This window comes from Crassostrea angulata, chromosome 4, assembly GCF_025612915.1.
Source record: "Crassostrea angulata isolate pt1a10 chromosome 4, ASM2561291v2, whole genome shotgun sequence".
In the NCBI taxonomy this organism is placed as follows: Eukaryota; Metazoa; Mollusca; class Bivalvia; order Ostreida; family Ostreidae; genus Magallana; species Magallana angulata.
In genome coordinates, this window is record NC_069114.1 from 25,407,661 (window position 1) to 25,429,072 (window position 21,412).

At 35.4% G+C, this 21,412-nt stretch overlaps 3 protein-coding genes across 3 annotated transcripts; 1 reads left to right on the top strand and 2 right to left on the bottom strand.

Moving 5' to 3' along the window:
* Positions 1-364: 364 nt before the first annotated feature.
* Positions 365-6,061, top strand: LOC128181200 (coiled-coil domain-containing protein R3HCC1L-like). The gene is given in 10 exon segments (XM_052849506.1): positions 365-463; positions 465-535; positions 992-2,097; positions 2,494-2,609; positions 2,976-3,060; positions 3,222-3,303; positions 3,549-3,619; positions 3,918-4,013; positions 4,474-4,614; positions 5,107-6,061. Coding segments are annotated over 10 exon segments (1,917 nt in total). The 5' UTR covers positions 365-385; the 3' UTR covers positions 5,178-6,061.
* Positions 6,062-8,952: 2,891 nt separating this feature from the next.
* Positions 8,953-13,841, bottom strand: LOC128180335 (uncharacterized). Its single transcript, XM_052848365.1, has 3 exons — positions 12,211-13,841; positions 10,689-11,024; positions 8,953-9,605 (listed from the first exon to the last, which is right to left on the bottom strand). Exons 1-3 carry the CDS (start codon positions 13,376-13,378, stop codon positions 9,319-9,321), a joined length of 1,791 nt encoding a protein of 596 aa, XP_052704325.1. The 5' UTR covers positions 13,379-13,841; the 3' UTR covers positions 8,953-9,318.
* A 356-nt stretch (positions 13,842-14,197) lies between these two features.
* Positions 14,198-19,596, bottom strand: LOC128180338 (dual oxidase maturation factor 1-like). Its single transcript, XM_052848369.1, has 10 exons — positions 19,382-19,596; positions 19,231-19,288; positions 18,802-18,936; positions 18,569-18,667; positions 17,936-18,089; positions 16,546-16,760; positions 15,969-16,082; positions 15,432-15,580; positions 15,160-15,308; positions 14,198-14,614 (listed from the first exon to the last, which is right to left on the bottom strand). Exons 1-10 carry the CDS (start codon positions 19,550-19,552, stop codon positions 14,575-14,577), a joined length of 1,284 nt encoding a protein of 427 aa, XP_052704329.1. The 5' UTR covers positions 19,553-19,596; the 3' UTR covers positions 14,198-14,574.
* Between the last annotated feature and the right edge of the window lie 1,816 nt (positions 19,597-21,412).

Below are 21,412 nucleotides of genomic sequence, written 5' to 3' on the forward strand. Positions count from 1 at the left end.
TTGGACAAGACCCCAACCGCAGGACTGTTGTGACCAAAGTTAAGAGGCAAGCGTCTATACATGAAAAACATGGGCACCTGGCAACTCAAAATTCTCTCTTATGAATAAATATTCACCTTGCTTTAATAATAGTTGATTTTTATTTATGAAAAGAAGTAGAAAATATTTTGAAATATCAGGTGCCTGTGATTTATCTCTAGAAAAAAAAGATAATTTGTAAAGATGCACTGAAATAAGTTTTAAGTATATTCAAGTATAACTTCAAGAAGATTGGTACATTTAAATGCATAAGACAATGTGACATACAAGTCCCAGTAATTCAAAATGACTAAAATCTGAAATTGCTTGCCTCAACTTCAGGATAGACCAAGAGGAACCGTGGTTCATGTCTGCCCCTAGACCTCAATCATCCAGGGGAAGGGGCAGAGGTCGTGCTGGGGGTCAAAGTGCAAGCAACAATGGCGGGGGGTAACGAGGGAATGGGAGACGAGAGTCAGAAGGGAAGCAAAAATGTTTCTCCAGCTGGAGTAAATAGGTAAATTATGTAATTGAGTTCTCGAAGAGAACTTAATGGGAAACGACAGTACCGGTAATGCATCTACTTTGACATAACGTGTATGTATATGTTAGCATTAATTTGAAAATATATATTATCACACAGGAAATCTTAATTGCCTTTGATATTTCGTCTGTATTCCAATAATTACATGCATATTTTAAGGTCATGAAATATGGAGTAGGTTTAGTATTCTTAGTTTGTAAAATGTAAAGTTTGAAAGTGGGAATATACATGTACACTCAGCAAATGTACATTTATATATGCAGTTTGGTTATACAAATTTATATACATACCATTATGTTACTCACAAATAGGATAATCCGATTTAAGTTCAGATGAATCGACACACTTCAAAGTCAGTTGAATTATGTTTCCATTGAGTATTTATGCTTTCACAGCAATTATTAAAGCCAACTGTAAATGACATTTTAGGCAAAGACAAAAAAAGCCGGAGGTACAGCGTTATGTACCAAGGGGACGACGCCTCCTGAACCAACAGGAAGAAGAAACCAGGGTGGAGCATGCCGAACCTGTAGACATGGGAGACAACTCACCCATAACAAAAGATGACAGCAATAAAATTTGTACCGAAACTACCAATGAACAACGCCCGTCGAGAAATGCTAAAAAGAGAACCAAGAACGAAGTTTATATTCCACCTGGGAGGAGGACACAGGGGGAGGAGGAGAGCCCAGGAACTGGTGGTGGTAATTATAGATCTGATGGAGAGGCTCTGCAGTTTGAAGACTGCAATGCTGTGTCTACCAAACCTGCTGAGTCCTTGAAGCAGAAACTGACAGAAGGAGCCGAAAAAGATAGAAAAGAACAACTAACTTCGGGAAACGGAAAAGAGGGAAAATCTGAAATCATGGATCATGAGGATATGGATGAAGCAAGGAATATTACAAATGACTGTGTAGAAAGAGTTGACGAACAAACTGTAAATGAATATATCTGTGATAAAGAGGAGGAGAAGATGGAAGAAGGTATGGAGGTCGGTGAAGGGGATGTTGTAAATAATGACTGTGTGGACCAGGATAAAAGTGTTACAGTTGAAGAATCATCGAAAGAGAAAGTAGGAATCTTAAATGAAAGTGAAAGGATAAGCTCAAGTGGTGAAAGGAAAGAAGCAGGTGAGACAATGGAAACTGGAACTCAAGACACAAAGCAGGAATATGAGGATGATACCCCATTAAACTGGGATGATGATATAGAAGAAGGCAATGAGGATGATGCATCAAAAGAATCAAAGAACAGTGAACTGAAAACAGAAGTGAAAGTACAGACAGATCAACCCAGTGAATCGAAATCAGAGGTGAAAAAGATCAAACTAAAAAAGAAAAAGAAGAGTAAAGTTTTGAATGAAGGAAAAGCGGAAGAGGAAACTCCTGCTCTGGAAAAGAAAGGGAAGAAAAAGTCCACCAGATCAAATATCACTGTGTTCGACATGATGAATATGCATGAGCTGCAAGAGGATAAGGCTGAGAAAAAAGTGGAGACCAAAGTGGAAACAGTTCACGAGGAGAAACAAGAAAAAGGTATAGATTCCAAACAAGGTCAAAATAAAAAGTTTTTATTTCCTTGAGGCTTCCACTTTTGAACATTTATGTTTAATAAATATATGTATAATTGGCAATAATCAACATATACATATAGCATTCAAGACTCTGTAGACTTTCTTGGTTATAAAAATACAACTAATTCAAATAATTTACTAGATTCGGTGTAAAATGTAATAACCTGTACATAAACGTTGAAATATTTAACTTCAAAACGTACAGCAATGCTCTTCATTTTAGAATGCTGTGATGTTACACAATAGAAGGCCCATCTAAGATTTATATTACCGATACCAGATTATTGAGGAAACACTTTAATTTGTGTTTACAATATAAGAATAGTATTAAAGACAAGAATTTCTTTTTATATTGTAGAAAGTGTGTCGAAGGGAGATGACTGTGATAAAGAAGATGGAGAAGAGGAGGATGATGACTGGGACAAGATGTTTGATGATGATGGTGAATGTCTGGACCCCTCCGCCATGGATGAGGTTTGTGTCTCTCAGGTACTAGCTTCTGAGTAACAGTACCTTATCAAAACTTAAAGCATTGGATTGTTTTATCTATTTACATGTTGTTGCTACGTGTATCTACACATTTTAATTGTGAGTTTTTAAGTAATATGGCAAGTGCTTTTTGACTTAGGTCTAAGATTTTTCATGATCGAATGCCTTTGGTATTAAGTTTTCATGGTAAGATGCTGAGCGACTATTAAGCATAAAGAAGAACTTTTAAGATATATAAAATCAGAGAAATTCGATATCTAATTTTAATGTTTCATTACAGTGTTGCACTTTGAGGTTCTTGAATGTATTACCTTGATCTGTTAATGATCAAGTTGTGTTTTTGTTTTTTAGTTAACAAAGACTGTAGGAAAAGTCAAGATTGAGAAAGCCACCATAGATTATTTGGACTTTAAACCAAAAGAGCCGGACTATGATGGTTTGTATTAATATAAACCTTTAGTTAGTCCTGTTTAAAGCATTTCTAAAAAAAATTCTTGATTTATGGTATGTTCTTGATTAATTTTGCTGTTTCATATAATTATGATGAAAAAAGAAATATATTACATGTATTAATGGGATTGTTGTTCTTTGTTTCAGATATGAACCATGTAATAGAAATCTACGACTTTCCCACCGAATTCAAAACAGAGGATCTGCTTTCCGTCTTTTCCCAGTTTAAGTAAGCGATATGTAATAAATATATAACTGTCAGATTTTTACAGCTTTTTCTTATAATGATTAAAGATATTCACTGACGTGTCTGTGAATTAAGTGCAATTTTTAAAATTAAAAAGTCAGTGCAAGTCCAAAACCTTACCGTAAATCTTACCATCTCAATTACAATTCAAACGACTTTGAAGGGGTTATCTCCTCTTTTTGAAACTCTCACAGAAGTTAACAGCAATATTTTTCTGTGCTTTGTAGGAATAAAGGCTTTGATATCAAATGGGTGGATGACACGCATGCTCTGGGTGTCTTCTCCAGTGTTGTAGCAGGTTAGTACATTATATATTAAATTGTCCAAAATTTGCTTTAAATATATACATTAACTGAAGAACTGAAGAAAATAAGATAATTATTTATTTCATGAACAAAATTTTTTCTAAAAATTTGACTGCAGAATTTATCAGTTCAAAAAAATTGTGTCCCTTATCAATCATGCCAATTAAACATATTTTTTTTTAAATTCCACTTAATAGTTTATTGTGTACGAAGTAAATGAAATTTTACTATGAGCTTATCTATGTTTGAAATTGTTTTATTTGAAATGTCGTTTGTACTTATGAATTGCAGCTCAGGATGCCTTGAAGACCGCCCATCCTATGTGTAAGGTCGGGCCACTCTCCGAGGCAAGCAAGGCCTGTAAGGCTAAAGCGAGGCGGTGTGTAGGTGAGTAAGGGGGGTAGATCGGGTAATTAGGTTTAGTTCTTATATCTATAGCTTTAGTGATTTATTCTCACTGTAATATACAACAATTCACAAATGGTCAACAATGAGATGTTACCCAGTCCAAAAAAATATTGACTGATCAATATATTTTTAATATTGCTTGGTTAGGAATATTATCAAAAGAATTCTTTTTACAATTTCAATTAATCACAGTTGACATGTAGATTGGTTGACTTTGAAGTGAATATACCTTCAGGACTCCAAAACAGTGTGAAATTATTATTTATTGACATTTGAATTCTTGTGATTAACCAAATGTTGGATCATTGAATAAAACTGTGATAGTTTTCTCCTCCTTAAGAGTACTTTATGTATTTCTTCTGGTGATTCTGTCATAATAAGATTTGTAATATATGCAAGTGTAAAAGCGATAAGACCCGTGTCTCTATGGACATTGCAGAGTTTCTCCAGCCTTACAAGCCTCGCCCCGAGACCACTGCAATGACAGCACGTCGACTTGTGACTGGAGCCCTTGGGATTGCCCCCAAAATTTCCAAAGAGCAGCGAGAGATGGAGAGACAGAAACTTAAAGAAGCAAAAGGTATGTTGGTGGATTATCCATTTTATTTCAATTTATAAGTTTAAGATCGTTGATCTCGCCATTGATTAAATATGAATAATATTAATTTTGTAGGCATAATTAATACTACATGTCTACAAATACCTCACCATTTATGAAGTGTATCTTTTACTGAAACATTATCTTTAACAAAAAGGGACTGAAAAAAAATCTTTGAGATATCAGATTATTTGAGATACATGTACATGTGCGGATCTAGAGGGAGGTCAAGATTCAAATTTCATATATTTACAGTATAAAATTATCAAAAATATGCCCCCCCCCCCCTTCCCCGAAAAATTTCTTCATTTGCTCATGCATGTACATGTATGAAGGTAAAATATAAGGAAATAGGTGGTTTGGACCTCCAGATCGCTTAAACATATCGATGATATTCAAGATTCTGGTTTCATAGTACATGTATTTAAATATGAAAGTTCAATTAGTTATGGAGAGTGTCTTTTTATTGAACAGAGAAGAAACGAAATGACAGAAAGCAGAGAGAAGATATCTGGGAGGGAACAGTAGCTTCCAACAGCTCTTGACCATAGTCACATGGATATTAGTATCAGAACATCTGAATGGAGTAAATCGTAATAGGTTTATATGAAGGTGATTGAACTAATTTAAAAGTGAAAGTTGAACTCCCAATCAGTTTTTAAGTTATTACATTAGGACGATGCATGCGTTGTGTTCTCAGGTCAGGGTAAGTTGTCGCTATGCAGTTTGGAGATAAACTGATAAAACCCTCATAATATGATTATAATGATGAAGTGAAAAATATTGTGTGTGTATACATTGTATATGTCTTTATCAGGAAAGCTTCAGCTTCATTTTGTAAGGAAATGATGAAGAACCGCAATGATACATTTAGGAAGGAAATAGTATGCAATAAAATTACACATGTCTCTAACTGTATATGCTCAAAAAATTAATAACAAAGTTTTGTTATAGGGATCATTGATAATTTGGCCTTTTATTGTTATGAATTAATGTATTATGTGTTTGAATTCATATATTAACCTAGCTTATTTTTAAAGCAATCTTTGCAGTAAAACTGCTGTGTTGTTCCATTATACACATGTTGAAGTGCTTGTATTTATTTGTTATCATAGTAATTTTAATAGGAATTGTCACAATGGTGCTGAATAATTCTTCAGTTTTCAGTGTCAGACTTATTTTTTGAAGGAAAAAAATAGATTTTTAGTATGGCCAATTTTGGGGGAAATACATTGTACTTATAAACTTTTTTGAGATTACATGTATTCTTTATATGAATGAAATGACTGTGTCTCCCAAATCTTGTTGTGAAAGTATGAATAGCTTTGTAAGAATATATAATTATTTAAATGTGTTAAGTGAAAGGTGTGGTAGAAAAATGAAAATTTATATTTTTAAAATTGAATGTAAGAGAATTTGTAGAATAAATTTTTTTTGTGATTTATCAATTTTTAAAGCTTATTATTTATGCCATAATGAAATTTTTATCACCTATATTTGAAAACCAGGATTTTGTTGAAATGAACAACTTTATAAGCTCTAGAACTTATAAAAGCAGTTAGTTATAAAACATTTAAACAATAAAATGTTTTCTTTGGTGATTCATTCGGGATATGAAGGTATCGACATTGCAGGAAAAATACATGTAAATTTTTCCTGCAATGATCGCTACCTTCATAACCCGCATGAATCATCAAAGAAAGCATTTTATTGTTTATATTAACATCTTTCTTTAACTAATTAATAAACTAATTATGAAAAGTTAGTAAAATTCACTAAGTTACTGTTAATGTACAAAAGTACGTTAGCTAAAAGAAACAGCCAAATCGTCTCATGTGAGACTTTGAGTCTGGCATTGTCATGATTATTTCGTGCAGTCCGGGATTTTACTAAGGTCGCTGTAGGTTCAGACCAATCGATAAACAGGGCGTGTCAATTTCACTCCTGTTACTTTCAGCCGCTGTAGATTTCGACCAATCGATAAATAGGGCGTGTATAGCTGTTTCCAGGGACGTATATACTAGTATATACGTCCCTGCTGTTTCTATAGAGCTATGAATTAACTACAAGTTTCCGTAAGAAATAGAGGAAATTATGCTTGGTAGATGTAAATATATAAGTATGTATTGCAATGTATAATTTCATTACAGTATATTTACATAAACCTAGTATGATTCCCCATATTTCTTATGGAAACTTGTTCTATAGAACAGCCAGACTGAAATCTACAAGCCCCGTTTGTTGATTGGTCGAAACCTACAGCAACCTAATAAAAATCACGGACTGCACGAAATAATTATAAATACATGCTGTCAGACTCAAAATCCCATATAATACGATTTGGCTGTTTCTTTTAGCTAAAGGCCCTGTCACACCAAGCTGCATCCCCACGGCGTGTTCACGGCGTTGTAAAATTCATGGAATCGCCGTATCGCAAGTAAAATTCAGAAAAAATGCACAGTTTTATTTAAAAATTTTACAAGTGGAGATGTCACGGCGACCGAGGCGTTCTTACGGAGCTCCCACGGCGACTAACTGCGTTTCCACTGAGTTCTACTTGGCGATTAACCGCGCTCTCGCCGAGTGCCCGCCGAGCGCTCATGACGTGCTAGGAGTTTTTACCGCGCGTCCACGGCGTGCTCTTCGCGCTGAGTGCGTGCACAAGACGTTCTTTACTTCTTGGTATGTTAATATTAATTTGTATAATTGTATGGAAAACAAACAAGAATTTACAGCTAGTAAATAAATGATTAAAAATTGTTTTGTTTTGATGAATAGGTACATTGTAATTAAAACGTAACTACTTCTAAATAATTTGTGGAGGACTAGGACAAAACTCTTAGTAGTCAGGTCTACAAAAAAGATCCGCTATTAGTTGTTAGAAAACATAGAAAAGATGTGAAAAAATCAGAACCAAATGGCATGAATTCCATTTACGTCCATTGATAAGTCTTGGAATATTAGCAAATGCTACTTTTCATAGTCATCTACATCAAGTTTGATAATTATTACATCGCTTGCTATTGTACAACACCCATTGTTCGAGTTTTCGTGGTCTTCATGACAACGCACTAGAAGCACCGTGGGAGCGCGGTATAAACGCAGAAGAAACGTCACGAGAGCGCGAGGAACGCAGCAAAAGCTCTTTGAGGTCGCTGTGTGAACGCAGCCAAATGAAAAACAACTTGTTCAAACGCTGTGGATGCGCAGTGAGAGCGCGATAGAGACACAGTGAGATCCCAAAGGACTCCGCGAGGTCTCCGTGCACGCGCAGTTGACTTATCACTGCGTCTACACTGCGATAAGCTGCATTCCTTGAGCGCGCCGACGGAGCTCTCGTGGCGCTGTTGGAGATCTTACGGCGCTGTCACCTCAATACGCTTCTACGGCGTGTTTATCAGAACGCAAAGCCACGGCGCGTACTTTGTGCATGTTCAAAGTGCGCGCCGTCGCATGGCGTTATAAAATGTACAAGGCGATCCCACCGCGACGGACGAAGATGCTGTTGCGTTGTTTGGGCGCTGTAGGAGACTCTGCTGCGTTTACCTTGGCGTTTTACATTATTGAAGGACGCAGCGGGATCGTACTGATCTACATTAAGTTATTTAGTGAATTTTACTTACTTTTACTATCAATTTATTAAGTTGTTAAAAGAATGAAGTAAATATAAACAAGAAAATGCTATTTTTGATGATTTATTCGGGTTATAAAGGTAGCGTTCATTGCCAAAAAAATTTACATAACCCACTAATGCGGGTTATGTTTTTTTCTGCAATGTCGCCACCTTCATATCCTGCATGAATCACTAAAAGAAAGCATTTTATTGTTCAAATAAATCTAAAGCATTTTATTGTTCAACTAAATCTGATACCTTATTCTAAAATCTGATTTTTTAACGGGATTTAAGCGTAAGTAAACATTGGGGATTTTTGGTAGATGCATGCTTAATAACAAATACAAACAATTTCCTTCAACAGAAACACAACCCCAAATTTAGTTTAACCCAAATGGTTCATTGAGAAGAATTTTTTTTGTGTGTACAATTTTCGTTCTTATCATGGACAGACATTCTGATTCTCGATCAGTGGCTTTAAACCTATGCTGTCAACTCATTGTCATGAATATGAATGTGAATTCTTTGCTTAAATCAAGATACAGAATGATAGCTGATGGTAGACTTTAAACTGTCAAACCATAAAAGGCTGCTTAAAATGGATTTTTTGGGGGGGGGGGGTTGGGTTGTGAACATTAGGATATAAAATGAACTTTTAAACCTCGAAGTCATAGTTTTAAACAAAAAACAAATTTTATACATGTAGATTCCGCTGTATAAAAAAAAGTATATAAATTTATTCAATAATATGATTCTGTACCACATTCTGTTATTCTTTGAATCATTTGATTCGCGTCCTTTGGCTTTGCATGAGATGGTCATTTCTTGTCCAATTCAGACATTTATGAAATGAAAATGCATGTATCTTGTCCCATAATATGGTAACTTAAACTTAAAATCAGTTCATCTTGCAGGCGATTCAATCTGTATTCCCTTTTTCTTTGTCATTGAAAGTTTGATTTTTTTAAAAAATTTCTATGAAGTTGAATTTTGCTATAGTTCATCTGCTCTTGTACAACTGACTACAATTCACTACACTCATTCTATAAAAACACTGGATCCGCGCCTCCTTATTAATAACGATGGCTGTAGGCCGAGTAAGTCCTATAAGTCGGCCCATACATTGGTTTGACCTTTGTCCGTGCATTATCCAGCGGTCTGAAGGCCCGGTCGTGTTTATACTCCAACTCCTCCTCATAGCTAATGTCGTGCTCCTGAGACAGGGGCCGGAAGGTGTTGTAAGGGGAGGAACTGGAGGCGGTATGGGCTAGCTTGTTCCGGACCGCTGACAGTACCTCGCTCGTGGTGTACGGGGCGTTCGCATCAGTACTTTGATCTTTGGTTGGTAGTTCCAGTAACTCTGTAAAAGTGGAACCGAAGTGCAAAAGTTAAACGGTAACGTTGCATGTAGTTCTAAAAGCTCTAAAAGAGTAAGGATATGCAATATATAAACTATATATATAATAGTTCTAATAGCTCCGAAAGAGTCGAGATAATCCATAAGTAAAATGATACTTTATTCCTAATAACTCTGAAATAGTCGACTCAAAAGTAAAATGCAAAAGTAAATTAAACGTATTTTATTTCCAATTACTCTTAGAGAATCGAGAGCAATTTCAAAAGCTAGCATGTAGTAAGAGTCAAGAAGAAATATAGAAGTTAAACAGCAAACTAGTTCTGATGACCGAAGGGTCAAGAGGAAGTTCAAAAGATAAACGCTTAATTTCTGTAACAGTTTAACATATACATGTACATGAATACAAGCCAGAAATACTCAAATATACATGTAAACAAATTTATTTTGAATTGGCGTTTAAAGATAAATGTTGGAAACACAAAAGTATATACTCTGTTAAATCACTTGAAAAAAGCTATTATATAGCATTATATTGGAATCGAAGTCCTGATTTTCTTTTGTCACCATGTTAAAGAGGTGTCATGTGGTGTCCGTGGGAAAGACTGACTTATTCCCATTCAATTCAGTCAAGTCACATAGACTCTTGTAATTGGATTTAGGTCGCAAACAATATGACTGTAATTGTTTAAGCTGTTAAAAGTCCCCCGATCGAATAGCTTAAAACCTGCCGAATAATGAATTATGGGTGCCTATTTTAAGCAGTTTATAAACTGTCAGTAGAGCTCATTTTGTTCTATTTGACAGCTAATACTTGGGGGTCTAACTTGTTTTCTGACGTAGGTCGCTAATTTATATCAGAAACAAGTCTAGTTCACAAGTTCAGTTCCTTAGTCTGCAATCGGTCCTGTCGCCTTGAAGTAAATCCTATCGGACTGATATATACTCTCTATTTACTCTATAGAACTAACAATGCACAAATACACTGCTAATGAAATTTAAGATATTGTACTGCAACAAAGATACAATAATAGATAAGAATGTACATGCTTTTCATTGATTTCGATGTATTGGTGCATGCGTACTTACGATCAAGTTCCGGGTCACGTGCGCCGTTAAGGCTTCCGAACGACGTATCCCGTAGACTAGACGTTGAACTGGTCATAATGGGCGTTCCCAGACTTTTACCGCGCTTGACGGCAGTTTTCAGGCGCTTGATTTCGTCATCTTGGCGTTGCAAGGTTGCACGCGCCGTCTCCAGGTCACTCCGAAGACGAGAACACAACGCAATGGCTCCTTTTGCGACATAGTTTGCGGGGACCACGGAAGCTGCCAAAGCACCTTGCAGTGTCTCTTCGTTCAAAAGCGTGAAATTCACGGTTTCTATAAGTTCCTGGCGTTGTTCCGTGCTTAAATGTTCCCGTTCTGAAAAATGCATAATTCTCAGTGAGTTTCTAATAAACTATCTCCAAAGTCTTATATTTCAAAATCTATCTCCATTTTTTATCTCGATCTCCCACAGATTTCCATACACGTATTTACCAAAGAATTAGTTGAGATTATTAGTTTTGTTCAAAGGAATCAAAATCGGAATCCATTAAGTATCAACAATTGCTTATTTCTAACGTAAGTATATTACGAACACTTATATATGTACTGAGGCAGTTTCAATGCAATGTACTATGAGTTTAAATCTCAGGTCTTCCTTCTATTTGTAACCTCATTTAAATGACAGTTTAGAAAAAAAAAATAACGGTCTCTTAGAGCTTAGGACTGCGGTAGGCGTTGGCTTTGACAAATATTTTGATGTTTGAATGACAAATTCATCCAAAGGTGAACTGTGAAAGAGACTAAAATTAACAGCTACAGTATTGCATTAACTAGCTCTTTTACTTCGTTCTTTCATCTTTTTAAAGTATACTTTAAACATTTGGATCTGGTCAAAATTGTATTTCATGCACTAAGCAACTTTAAAAGTGTTTTCAATCGATATGGTTTATCTGACTCTAAATTTGGCTAGAAGGATCAACGTTTGTGTGTCCCATTTCCCCCAAGGAATTCTGTTTTATCTATTTGAGTAAATACTTCCTCGGGCAAATACTTGGACAACTTTCTTTATTGATCCAACTTAGTTTGTTATAGATTATGTGCACTCCACGAACAATGAAACATGTTGTATGTTGGTTAAGTATAGATGTTTAACACAAAAGGCACAAGTCACCCAAAGTGCACTGTGCAAGTAAGGACCGCATGAATTTATTACAAATTGCATTGCTTCTATTTAATCAAAAATTCAAGAAGAGTACCAATAAGTATTTAATTACTTATACGTTTTGCAAACCCGATTATTATTATCCATTTTTATTAAAATGTTATGCCAAAATTCAACTAACGTTAAGTAAAACGTGCCGTAATGTTATATTTTTCGTACCAGGTCCGAAAACATAATTCGTGTGATTATACGCGAAAGTGAATTTCTTCGAAGAAGTATAGAGGAATTTTTACTTGCGTGGCAGACTTGAAAAACTGAATTTCAGTTATTCGATTAAAATCGGTTAACAATTCTTTGTATTTATTTTTTTACGATAATTTTTTTTATTTGAATGTGTACCTGCTGTTAAAACATATTCCAGTATGTTGTACATCTGATCATGGTTGCTTCGAGCATCCTTTGGCACTACCGTTGCCAGTAGTTTGAATGTATCAGCTGTTAGAACCCCCTTTCGAACCATCTCGGACATGTACGTATCGACAATACGGCATGCTTTTTCGATTTGTCCATTTCCTGAAGTGCACGATTCTTGCACAATGTCTCGTAATAGAGATGGTGAAATGGTACACAGTTCTTCTGCAGAAATTTTGCAGAGCAACTCCCCTGCAGCCTTGACAAGAAGTTTTCTACATTTGCAATTATATGACGTTGCAACTCGAATTACCTTCGTTAACCATTCAATCGTGATGACGTCACTGAACAGAGATTCTTCTGGCAAGACCGTTATAATATTGTCAAGAACTTTAGCAATGTCTGTTTTCTTTGGCGATTTCGGACGAGGGGATTTGGAGGTGATCTCACCCGATTCGGTGCTTTGCGATGAATTCTCTTCAGATTCATCGCGATCAATCAAAACTGAGATGTAAGACGTGGAGAGCTCCGCTAGTAATGACGACTGGACGCCCCGGTCACGTGCTGAAATGACAAGCTTCAAATACCAGTCCAAAGGAAGACTGAGTAAAGCATTGATTGTCCTGTCCTCTCGCCGATCTAGCGATTGCTTTGAAATGTTCGTCGGTGAACTGAATTTTGTCGGTGGTTTCAGCCAGCACTCTATGAGAGCCTCACAGCAGACGTCGACGATTCCGGAGACATTGGCCAATTCTCCAACAGTAGACGCAAACAGAAGCAATGACGCAATACATGACGTCGACCTGCTCATTTTTGTTGACGTAATAGTGTCGTTGAAGAACTTATCTGCCATGTCAATCAAATTGCCTTCACCTTTCATCTGCAAGAACTCTGCCGCGCAACGAACCTGCACTATGTTGTTTTTGGTGAGTTCCACTTTCATGTTGTAACAGAAGTCGGCTACCGTGCTAAAAATATCGGGCCCTCCAGGAAAGCCCACAAGCTCAACCTTCTTCACATCAGCACTGTGTGCAAGTTTGCAGAAGTACTCACTTTTTGCATAGAGTGGAAATTTGTGAAGTTTGAAGATCTGCTCGTTCACGTTAACAGTGAGATCGGAAAGATCTCCACTTTGACGAAATTTGGAGAAATCCATGATGGTCTTTCGTCGTTCCTTTAATTTTATTTTTTTTTTCGTTTTTGCTCCTAAAGATACACAACTTTTTAAAATATCCACCACTGAAATGAACAGTTTTTTGATAGTATACGCCAATAAACCGGGACTTTAAACTCTTTAAAACAACACGAGTGTAAGCCGACAGTGTCTGGCGATCAATAATCCGTTGATTATTAATCCAATTTTTAATCGTCTATGCGACGGGTTTTGGTGTTCCATAACAACACGTACACTTCAGATAGTCCATGTGAAGACATTGCATGGCCTCCTTTTTTAAACTATTCAGTAAAATTTCTCGCTTCATTCATTTGTTATTTGATCAATTTCAAGTTAAACTCCACACACTTGTACGATCATGACATGCTGTATAAATATACACGACTAAAGTTTTGTTTACAATATCCGGGTATTTACTAGGTGGGACCGCGAGTGCAGGCTTTAACACGATCGGACATTTACTCATTTTACGCGTAAATCGAATCTAGTAAATATTGTCTACTGAATAATTTATTTCGTTCTTTTTTTCATTCACAGCCCTGCATTGTTTTCTGCTCAGAGTCTCTTGAAGGCTTTTTTTTCTCCGAATGATATTAAAAATCGCCTGCTGTTAATTATTCATTCACAATTTTCATGCAAATGCTAAAATCGCGTACACTGCATTTTTTTATGTTTTGAGCATCTGTTTTTGGCAACTTTTGCATAAATGATTATTTATCATTGACTAAACATAAACTCGATAAAAATATCATGAATTTAATTATTAAAAGTAATTCAAAGAAGTCTTCAAGTAAATTCCAATCAACTTTTAAGAACATTTAATTGTATATCAATGCACCTGTGTGTATACATTTAAATAGAAGTGAAAGTATAATTCATGCATTATCTTAGGAAGGGGGGGGGGGGGATTGGGGATTACATTGCTCTAAAATAAAAATTAAAAAAAAGAAATATTATACAAGGTTTTCATAATTTACATTGCAATTTATAAGATATCCAGTAAATATCTAAATTAATGTTCCATCATTTCAATGTTCACTCTTGTCATGTCACGCGATTGATTGAAATAACGCATCATATACATGTACATCCTCTTTAGTAACTCTCAGTAAATTTATGCTGAATCATCCTTCCTAATTTTTCCACGTTGTCCCCCGTGTGTTGATATCCTGTTCTCACTAAGGGTTGTAGTTCCTGCCAAACTGCACCTTATCACTCCTGAAATGAAACGATGTGAAGCTCATTTTAAGTTAACCATGACCCTGAGCTTGTTCGTTCACTGTTATTTTTCCTATATTTCTTGAGCAAACCGATTGTAATTCACAGCGATATAAAAACTGACAGGACTGATATCTACCATATCAACATGTATCTAATCATTTCTGATTAGTTTATCGATTGGTCGAAACCTTCATGATCAGCATCCTTAGAAAAATCACGGACTGAACGAATTGATTTAAAACATTATGCGAGAATCAAACTGGCTGTTTTTAATCTTGCTTGCTGATGTACATTAACGATAATTTGCCTAAATTTTTTTTTAGTTTAAAGTTTCCCTAATTTTTATGATAAATTCAATACATGTATCCCGTTTGAATCACCAAAGAAAGCCAAATAGATTTTATCCCCCCCCTCCCCTCACTATCATTATTATAAACTACTTGCTTGCATGTACAATGTAGATATTTTGTATTTAAGAAAAATCTGAAAAACAATGCTATAACTATTCAATAAAATATGGTTTAATAATTTGCATTTTATACCTTGTGTTGTCATAGAGATCGTCCATCTCATCCACTTGGTCCGGTACTGGCGGGGCTGCACGGCGCCTGGGCCTCTGCAGACGTTGCGTCAGACCACGTGACTTGCGCTTCATAGAACGAGTCTCCTTTGGCGGCTCTGGATGAAATACCTATTTGGAAGAGATATAAATTGAACAGTTATATTTACTGTTATTAAATCTTTCTGAAAAAGTGAGTTACAAGACACTCTGTGACCACAGTCAATGTTTTTCCTAGCTAGCCAATGAGCGTACCGGAGGTTCATAAATCTCATCATCATCGTCATCGTCTTCCATCATGGCGGAAGATGGCGACGCCTCTCCGTGCGCCTCTCCGTTTTCCATGCGTTTCAATTCATAGTCGCCGTCTTTCTTGTTGTCCTTTTCAGGTAAAAAAGATTCCCCTGAGGAAAAAGTTACCCGTATATAGCAAAATAATTTACCCGTAAAATTTTATTTATATATAGCAAAATAATTTACCCGTAAAATTTTATTTATATATGGCAAAATAATTTTTCTTCAGATCGCCAATACAGTATTAGATAAAATTTAAATTCATTTTCAGAAAGCCACTCTATGAACAGAAAAAAAGAATACAGGTCTAACCAGTTTGATAAATCAAAGTTTTAAATTTTGAACTTTTTCATTTATACACATATTTTATCTAAATTTACCTTTTCAATCGAATATTAAAAATTGTAAACGATAATCAAACAGAATCTGATGTAAAAGTAAACTGTAAATTGCTTTCTTCAAAAGATTCTTTCCAGATAATTAATATTTGACGTTTACCTTCTATGAAAGTTTCGGCTTGTAGAGGATCCACCCCGAAGAAGGATGTGACCGCCTCGGGATAGCGTAGATCTAGGACCAAGATCACAGCACCCAAGACGACGCACAGTATTCCTGCAAAATTAATGATCCTCTTACAAAACAGAAACACAATATTCCTGCAAATAGTCCTCAACAGTTTCAGTTTTTGATTGTCATCATGCGTGGGTAAGAGATTCAGCCGTGTGTATAAAATTAATTGTCCGTCCACCGACATTTTGACGGAGGAATGAAAAATGTCTCGAAATTGAAAAATATTTATATTAATATTGATAAATATATATTTATCTATTTTATCCAGTTGTCTTTCATACATAAATTTGTAAGTCGATTCATACTTCACCAAACTGGACGGACTGCACTGATGACAAATGTAAATTTCAGTTTGGCAAACGGATAAATATAGGGTTTAAAACTTATTTCTGAACACATTTGTAATATTATGTACAAATGTACTGACGTATCCATGTATCCATAGTGCATGTATTTTCTGCATTTGCAATTAAATAATGTTTCATCTACTGAATAATGTCCAGACCTGTTACAAGATTGACATAAAAACACGGTCCAAAATGGAACTCGAGTTTATGTTCGGCGCTGAACGGAATGATGAGTTCGTTGACGTTCCTTAGACTGGCCCAGGCGATGTTGGCACCCACCATGGTAGCCCCGGTCAGCATCAGAAAGTAGGCCCCGTACTTGAGCAGAATGAAGAACAGGATGACTGTTATAATCCACAGCGGTAGAGCCAACCTGTGCATTTGAGATCATAGAAATTATTTAAGGAATGAATTCAAAATTTATTTGTTTTATACGATATAAAATGGTTTGGGGCAGTTTACGCTTTATAAACCGCGAAGCGGTTTATAAAAAAGCGTAAACTGTTACAAACCATTTTATATCGTATAAAACTAATAAATTTTGAATTCATTGCTTATAATTTAATATTTTTTATTCTTCATTGTTTATAAAAACGGTCATTTTACCTTTAAAATGACGTAAAATTGTATAAAATTCAAACGTAACGTCAGGCGTGTTGGTACATTTTAGACGTTAGTCTTACTATGACGTAGGCAACATTCTTTATACGATATAAAATAAATTTTTTGGCCAGTCAGAAAGCTTGTTACAACCAGAATTAAATTATAAAGAAATCATCAAAACTGTTCTATTATATGTAGTTCATATTCATGTCTACTTTTAAGTAAAATGTCATCCAATTTAGAGATTTTTGGCATTTACAGTATCTATTTCTTTTTATTTCTATCATATTAGTAAATTTGATTAATAATTTACTATATTTTTTCTTTTTGTTTAAATGATTAATTTACATGATGAAAAATGGGTATTGTTTCTAGGGGCGGATCCAGGATTTGAAGTGAGAGGTGGCACCAGTTGTATGCAGGGGGTCAGGGGCCGCCATGAGGCTCTTGTATTTTAGAGATTTTGTAGGGTAAGAATGAATCTCTTCAATTTTAGACTTTTGTGACATCTGTTGGCGTGATAATACGTGAAAGTAAAAAAAAATACAATTTTTAGGTTTGCAGATTTAAGACTTGAAGTAATCTGATGAAAACTCTGCCGTACAGAAATAAACAATGGCTAACAACCATGGGTATTATAATGAATTAGGAGTTTCATTGAATCCGCGGTTGTTAGGGTTCACATTTGCGGATATATATCATACACAGCCCCCATCCCATCTCCATTAACTTCACAACATTCCCACCTCACCCCCTATCCCCCCCACCCCCCCCCCCAAAAAAAAAAGAATAATTAAAAATTGGTTCAATGTGCTACTTCCGAACAGTTCCAAACAATCTTTGTGACAATATTTAAAGCTTAAATCACAAAAAAGCTAAAATATTGAGTAACTGCATACCAAGAACAATATAATGTTGACAAATGCATGCGACAAACCGACTTACCACATCATGATATGGGCGTACCAGCCGGCCTGTCGGTAGTGGCGACCCCATCTGATTCCTTCTCCATCAAAAGTGAAATACTCCGCGATCCAGATGATGGGTAGAGGGGTACCTCGAAACTGGGCGGCCCGGAACTCCTGGTTAAAACGTCCAGCTTCAAGAGAAAATCCACTTTACTAGAGACTGAAATAACACTCCATTAAGGTACTTTTACCGATTGACAAGAAAGATAACTCTCATTCTGATACCTGACAAATATATTTTCTATATATAATGAAAAATTTTCATAAAAAAACTACAACTCATATTTCATTAAGATGTTTTTACCATTAAAAAAAAAATGAACGCAGTTTGGCAGTAAATGAACTTGTTTTCTAATCCACTTTCTATATGACCTTTGAAATTATCACTCGGACATAAAACTATAGTACTGTATGAATAGATGTACACAATCATGTTTGATTCAGACTACATGAGGTCATCTGATTATGTTTAACCAATCATCTTCGTGTCATGTTGTAAATTTTGAATTTACTGGGTAGGTGTAAATACAAAATGTACAACATGACAACTTGTAAATTTTGTATTTACACCCACCCAGTAAATTCAAAATTTACAACATGACATTCGTACCGAATATTCCAAACCCTAACCGTCCCTGCTCCCATCGCCAGTCGAAGTTTTCGTTGTAGTTGATGGTCTCGTTAAAAGGCCCTCGGTCTTCTCCCTCGGCTAATGAAACCAAAAAATGACAATAACACTTTTATTTATGAAAACTTTTGCAAACACAGAATTAAAAACAAAATCACATTAACCGTAGATTCTAGGAGGTTCATTAGCACGGACAAAACATAATAATCATCAACCTTTCAGCGTGACGTTAATTCCCCGGAGACTCATCAACACCTCAATGTCAGCGGTTATCTCCCCTGCAGAACCCGCTTTATACTTGGTTCTTACACCCTTGGAAGAAGATTGCTCCCAGAAACCATAATTACATACTGCAAGTAGAAACCATAGTTAGACACTGTGGAAAGAAACCATGGTTAGACACTGTGGATAGAAACCATATTTAGACACTGTGGATAGAAACCATATTTAGACACTGTGGATAGAAACCATAGTTAGACACTGTTGATAAAAACCATATTTAGACACTGTGGATAGAAACCATATTTAGACACTGTGGATAGAAACCATATTTAGACACTTTTGGTAAAAACCATTATCAGACGCCATATTCAGAGAGAGAGAGAGAGAGAGAGAGAGAGAGAGAGAGAGAGAGAGAGACTCACACATTATGACCCCGCCGATGTAGAGTGTCACTGTTACCCGAATAAACGTAAAAATTCTCTGCAAAAAAGGAAACAAATAGAATTTGTATGTTCTGAGTTCAAAGATGGTGGAAGAATCACTGAAGCATTATATCGTCTCGTTTGGTCATACCTCTTTTCCACGAATTCCAGGAAGAATAATGAAAAACGAAAAAGCTAGGATGACAAAAGCGTAAATGAGTCCAGATTCCAATATATCCGCCATAAATGGCGTCTTATTAGATTCGTAGTAGGTCGGGGCGCCATTGGATCGGAATGCATCAAACAATCCCGGAGAAGCCATCGTTTATGGTCTAGTTCCCTTTCTGCATAAAAAGGCATGTAATCATATTTATTTTCTCCGGATACTGCTTATTTCTGTTGGGTCTTTTTTGATCATTTTAGATATAGAAGGACCATACACTAGTAAGTTATCGGTATTATAAGTGCATTGCAAACAGGAAAAAATATCTTTCAAACGTGTAGAACGACAATTTTGCCATACTTATTTATTTATTAGTAAATATAGTTCTGCAAAATTGTAGTCTTTTTCAGAATGGTAGGGGGTACATGGAGTAAAGCGCACAAACATCCCTCCCACATACCCCCTCAAAATCAAATTGTATCAGGGTTGGCGTCTTTACCGTTTCCGGTGAAATTGGATTATCTGGAATTATTTGGAAAAATATATATAATCAAAAAATAAAATGCATGTATGATAAGAAAGTTGCTGAATTCAATTATAAGTTATTGAACAGTGTACTCAACAATAATCTAAGTGTTAGTAAGTGGAACAAAGATGCATCAGCCGAATGTGAATGTTGTCAAACGGTCGAAGACTAAGAACATCTTTTATTTAGTTGTAAATTAGTATAACATATATGGCAAGAGGTGGGAAATTTCTTTAATTTTGGAATATCATGGAAGATATTAGTATTGGGGTTCCATTATGAAAATAATGTCAAAACTAGAAGGTTGAATAATATTTTGTCATTTATCTGCTTTTCAATTTATAAATACAAAATGTCTTGTAAAATAAATCAAGAAAGAATGTCAAAAGAAAATTTAAAATATATAAAAAATTGAAAAATAACTTCATTGTAGAAAATTGTGTTCTTAAAAAAACTGGAAGTATTACATGTATTGATGATATGTACTTTACTTTAAGTAATTATATGTAACTTTATGCATTCATAGATTTTTATTCCACATTCTGCGGGGTGCTCCAATTGGAAGACAAGGGGTTCAATGGACTACGGATTGGACTATGTATGTAAATCCCTTGTCTTTGTGGAAAAAATTGTATACATACGTTATATCTTGTGTAATACTATTGTTTAAGCTATATTTGATATTGTATTGCTGTTGAAAATTAAAATAGATTATGGAAAATTAAAAAAAAAAAAAATTTAATTATCTATTACATGCACGTAGCAGCTGAAGGGGAAGGAGAAAGGGAGAACCTTTTCGGCTTTCCGGAGAACATATCTTTTTCGTACATGCTTATGGAAACTCGTCTATTCACTCTTTTGAGCAGTACATTGAGTTGAAATATGATCTTGAGAGTGTTTAACGGACTAAAAGAGATGATAAAGCATCCATTCCCCAACAACTAATTGTCAATATATTTTGGGTTAGATGTTTCCCCTCCACTTTATATTAAAAGCGATTATGTACATGCTTGTATGAAAATTTATTGAGGAAGTGAACTGATCTGTGTATCCTATATTTGAAGTATAATTTCTACGGATGCTCATCTGTAAATAAGTTTTAAGAATTAACGTAATTTTATTATTATTATTTTTTTTATTATTTTTTTTATTTTATTTTTTTTTAAATATCGGTACCTTGCCCAAGTGAGCTCGGAAAATAATATATTAAACTCTACTTCATGTATACCCGATGCAACTTGGTGTTAACTCTTTCTACTTTGATTGGACCACTTGGCTCAGAAAACAACGCAAGTATACACGACTCAATTTCCGAAAACTTAACGAAAACTTCTTAAAAGGGGAAAGTCACCTTCTTGATCATGAAGGATATGATTTGGAGTCATTTTCCGCGTCAACTTTTGTTTTAAACACGTCTAAGTCCTCTTCTTCTTCTTCTTCTTCCGTGGATAGGATTTTTTTAAAATTACAGTACTTAAATTGGATGATACTAG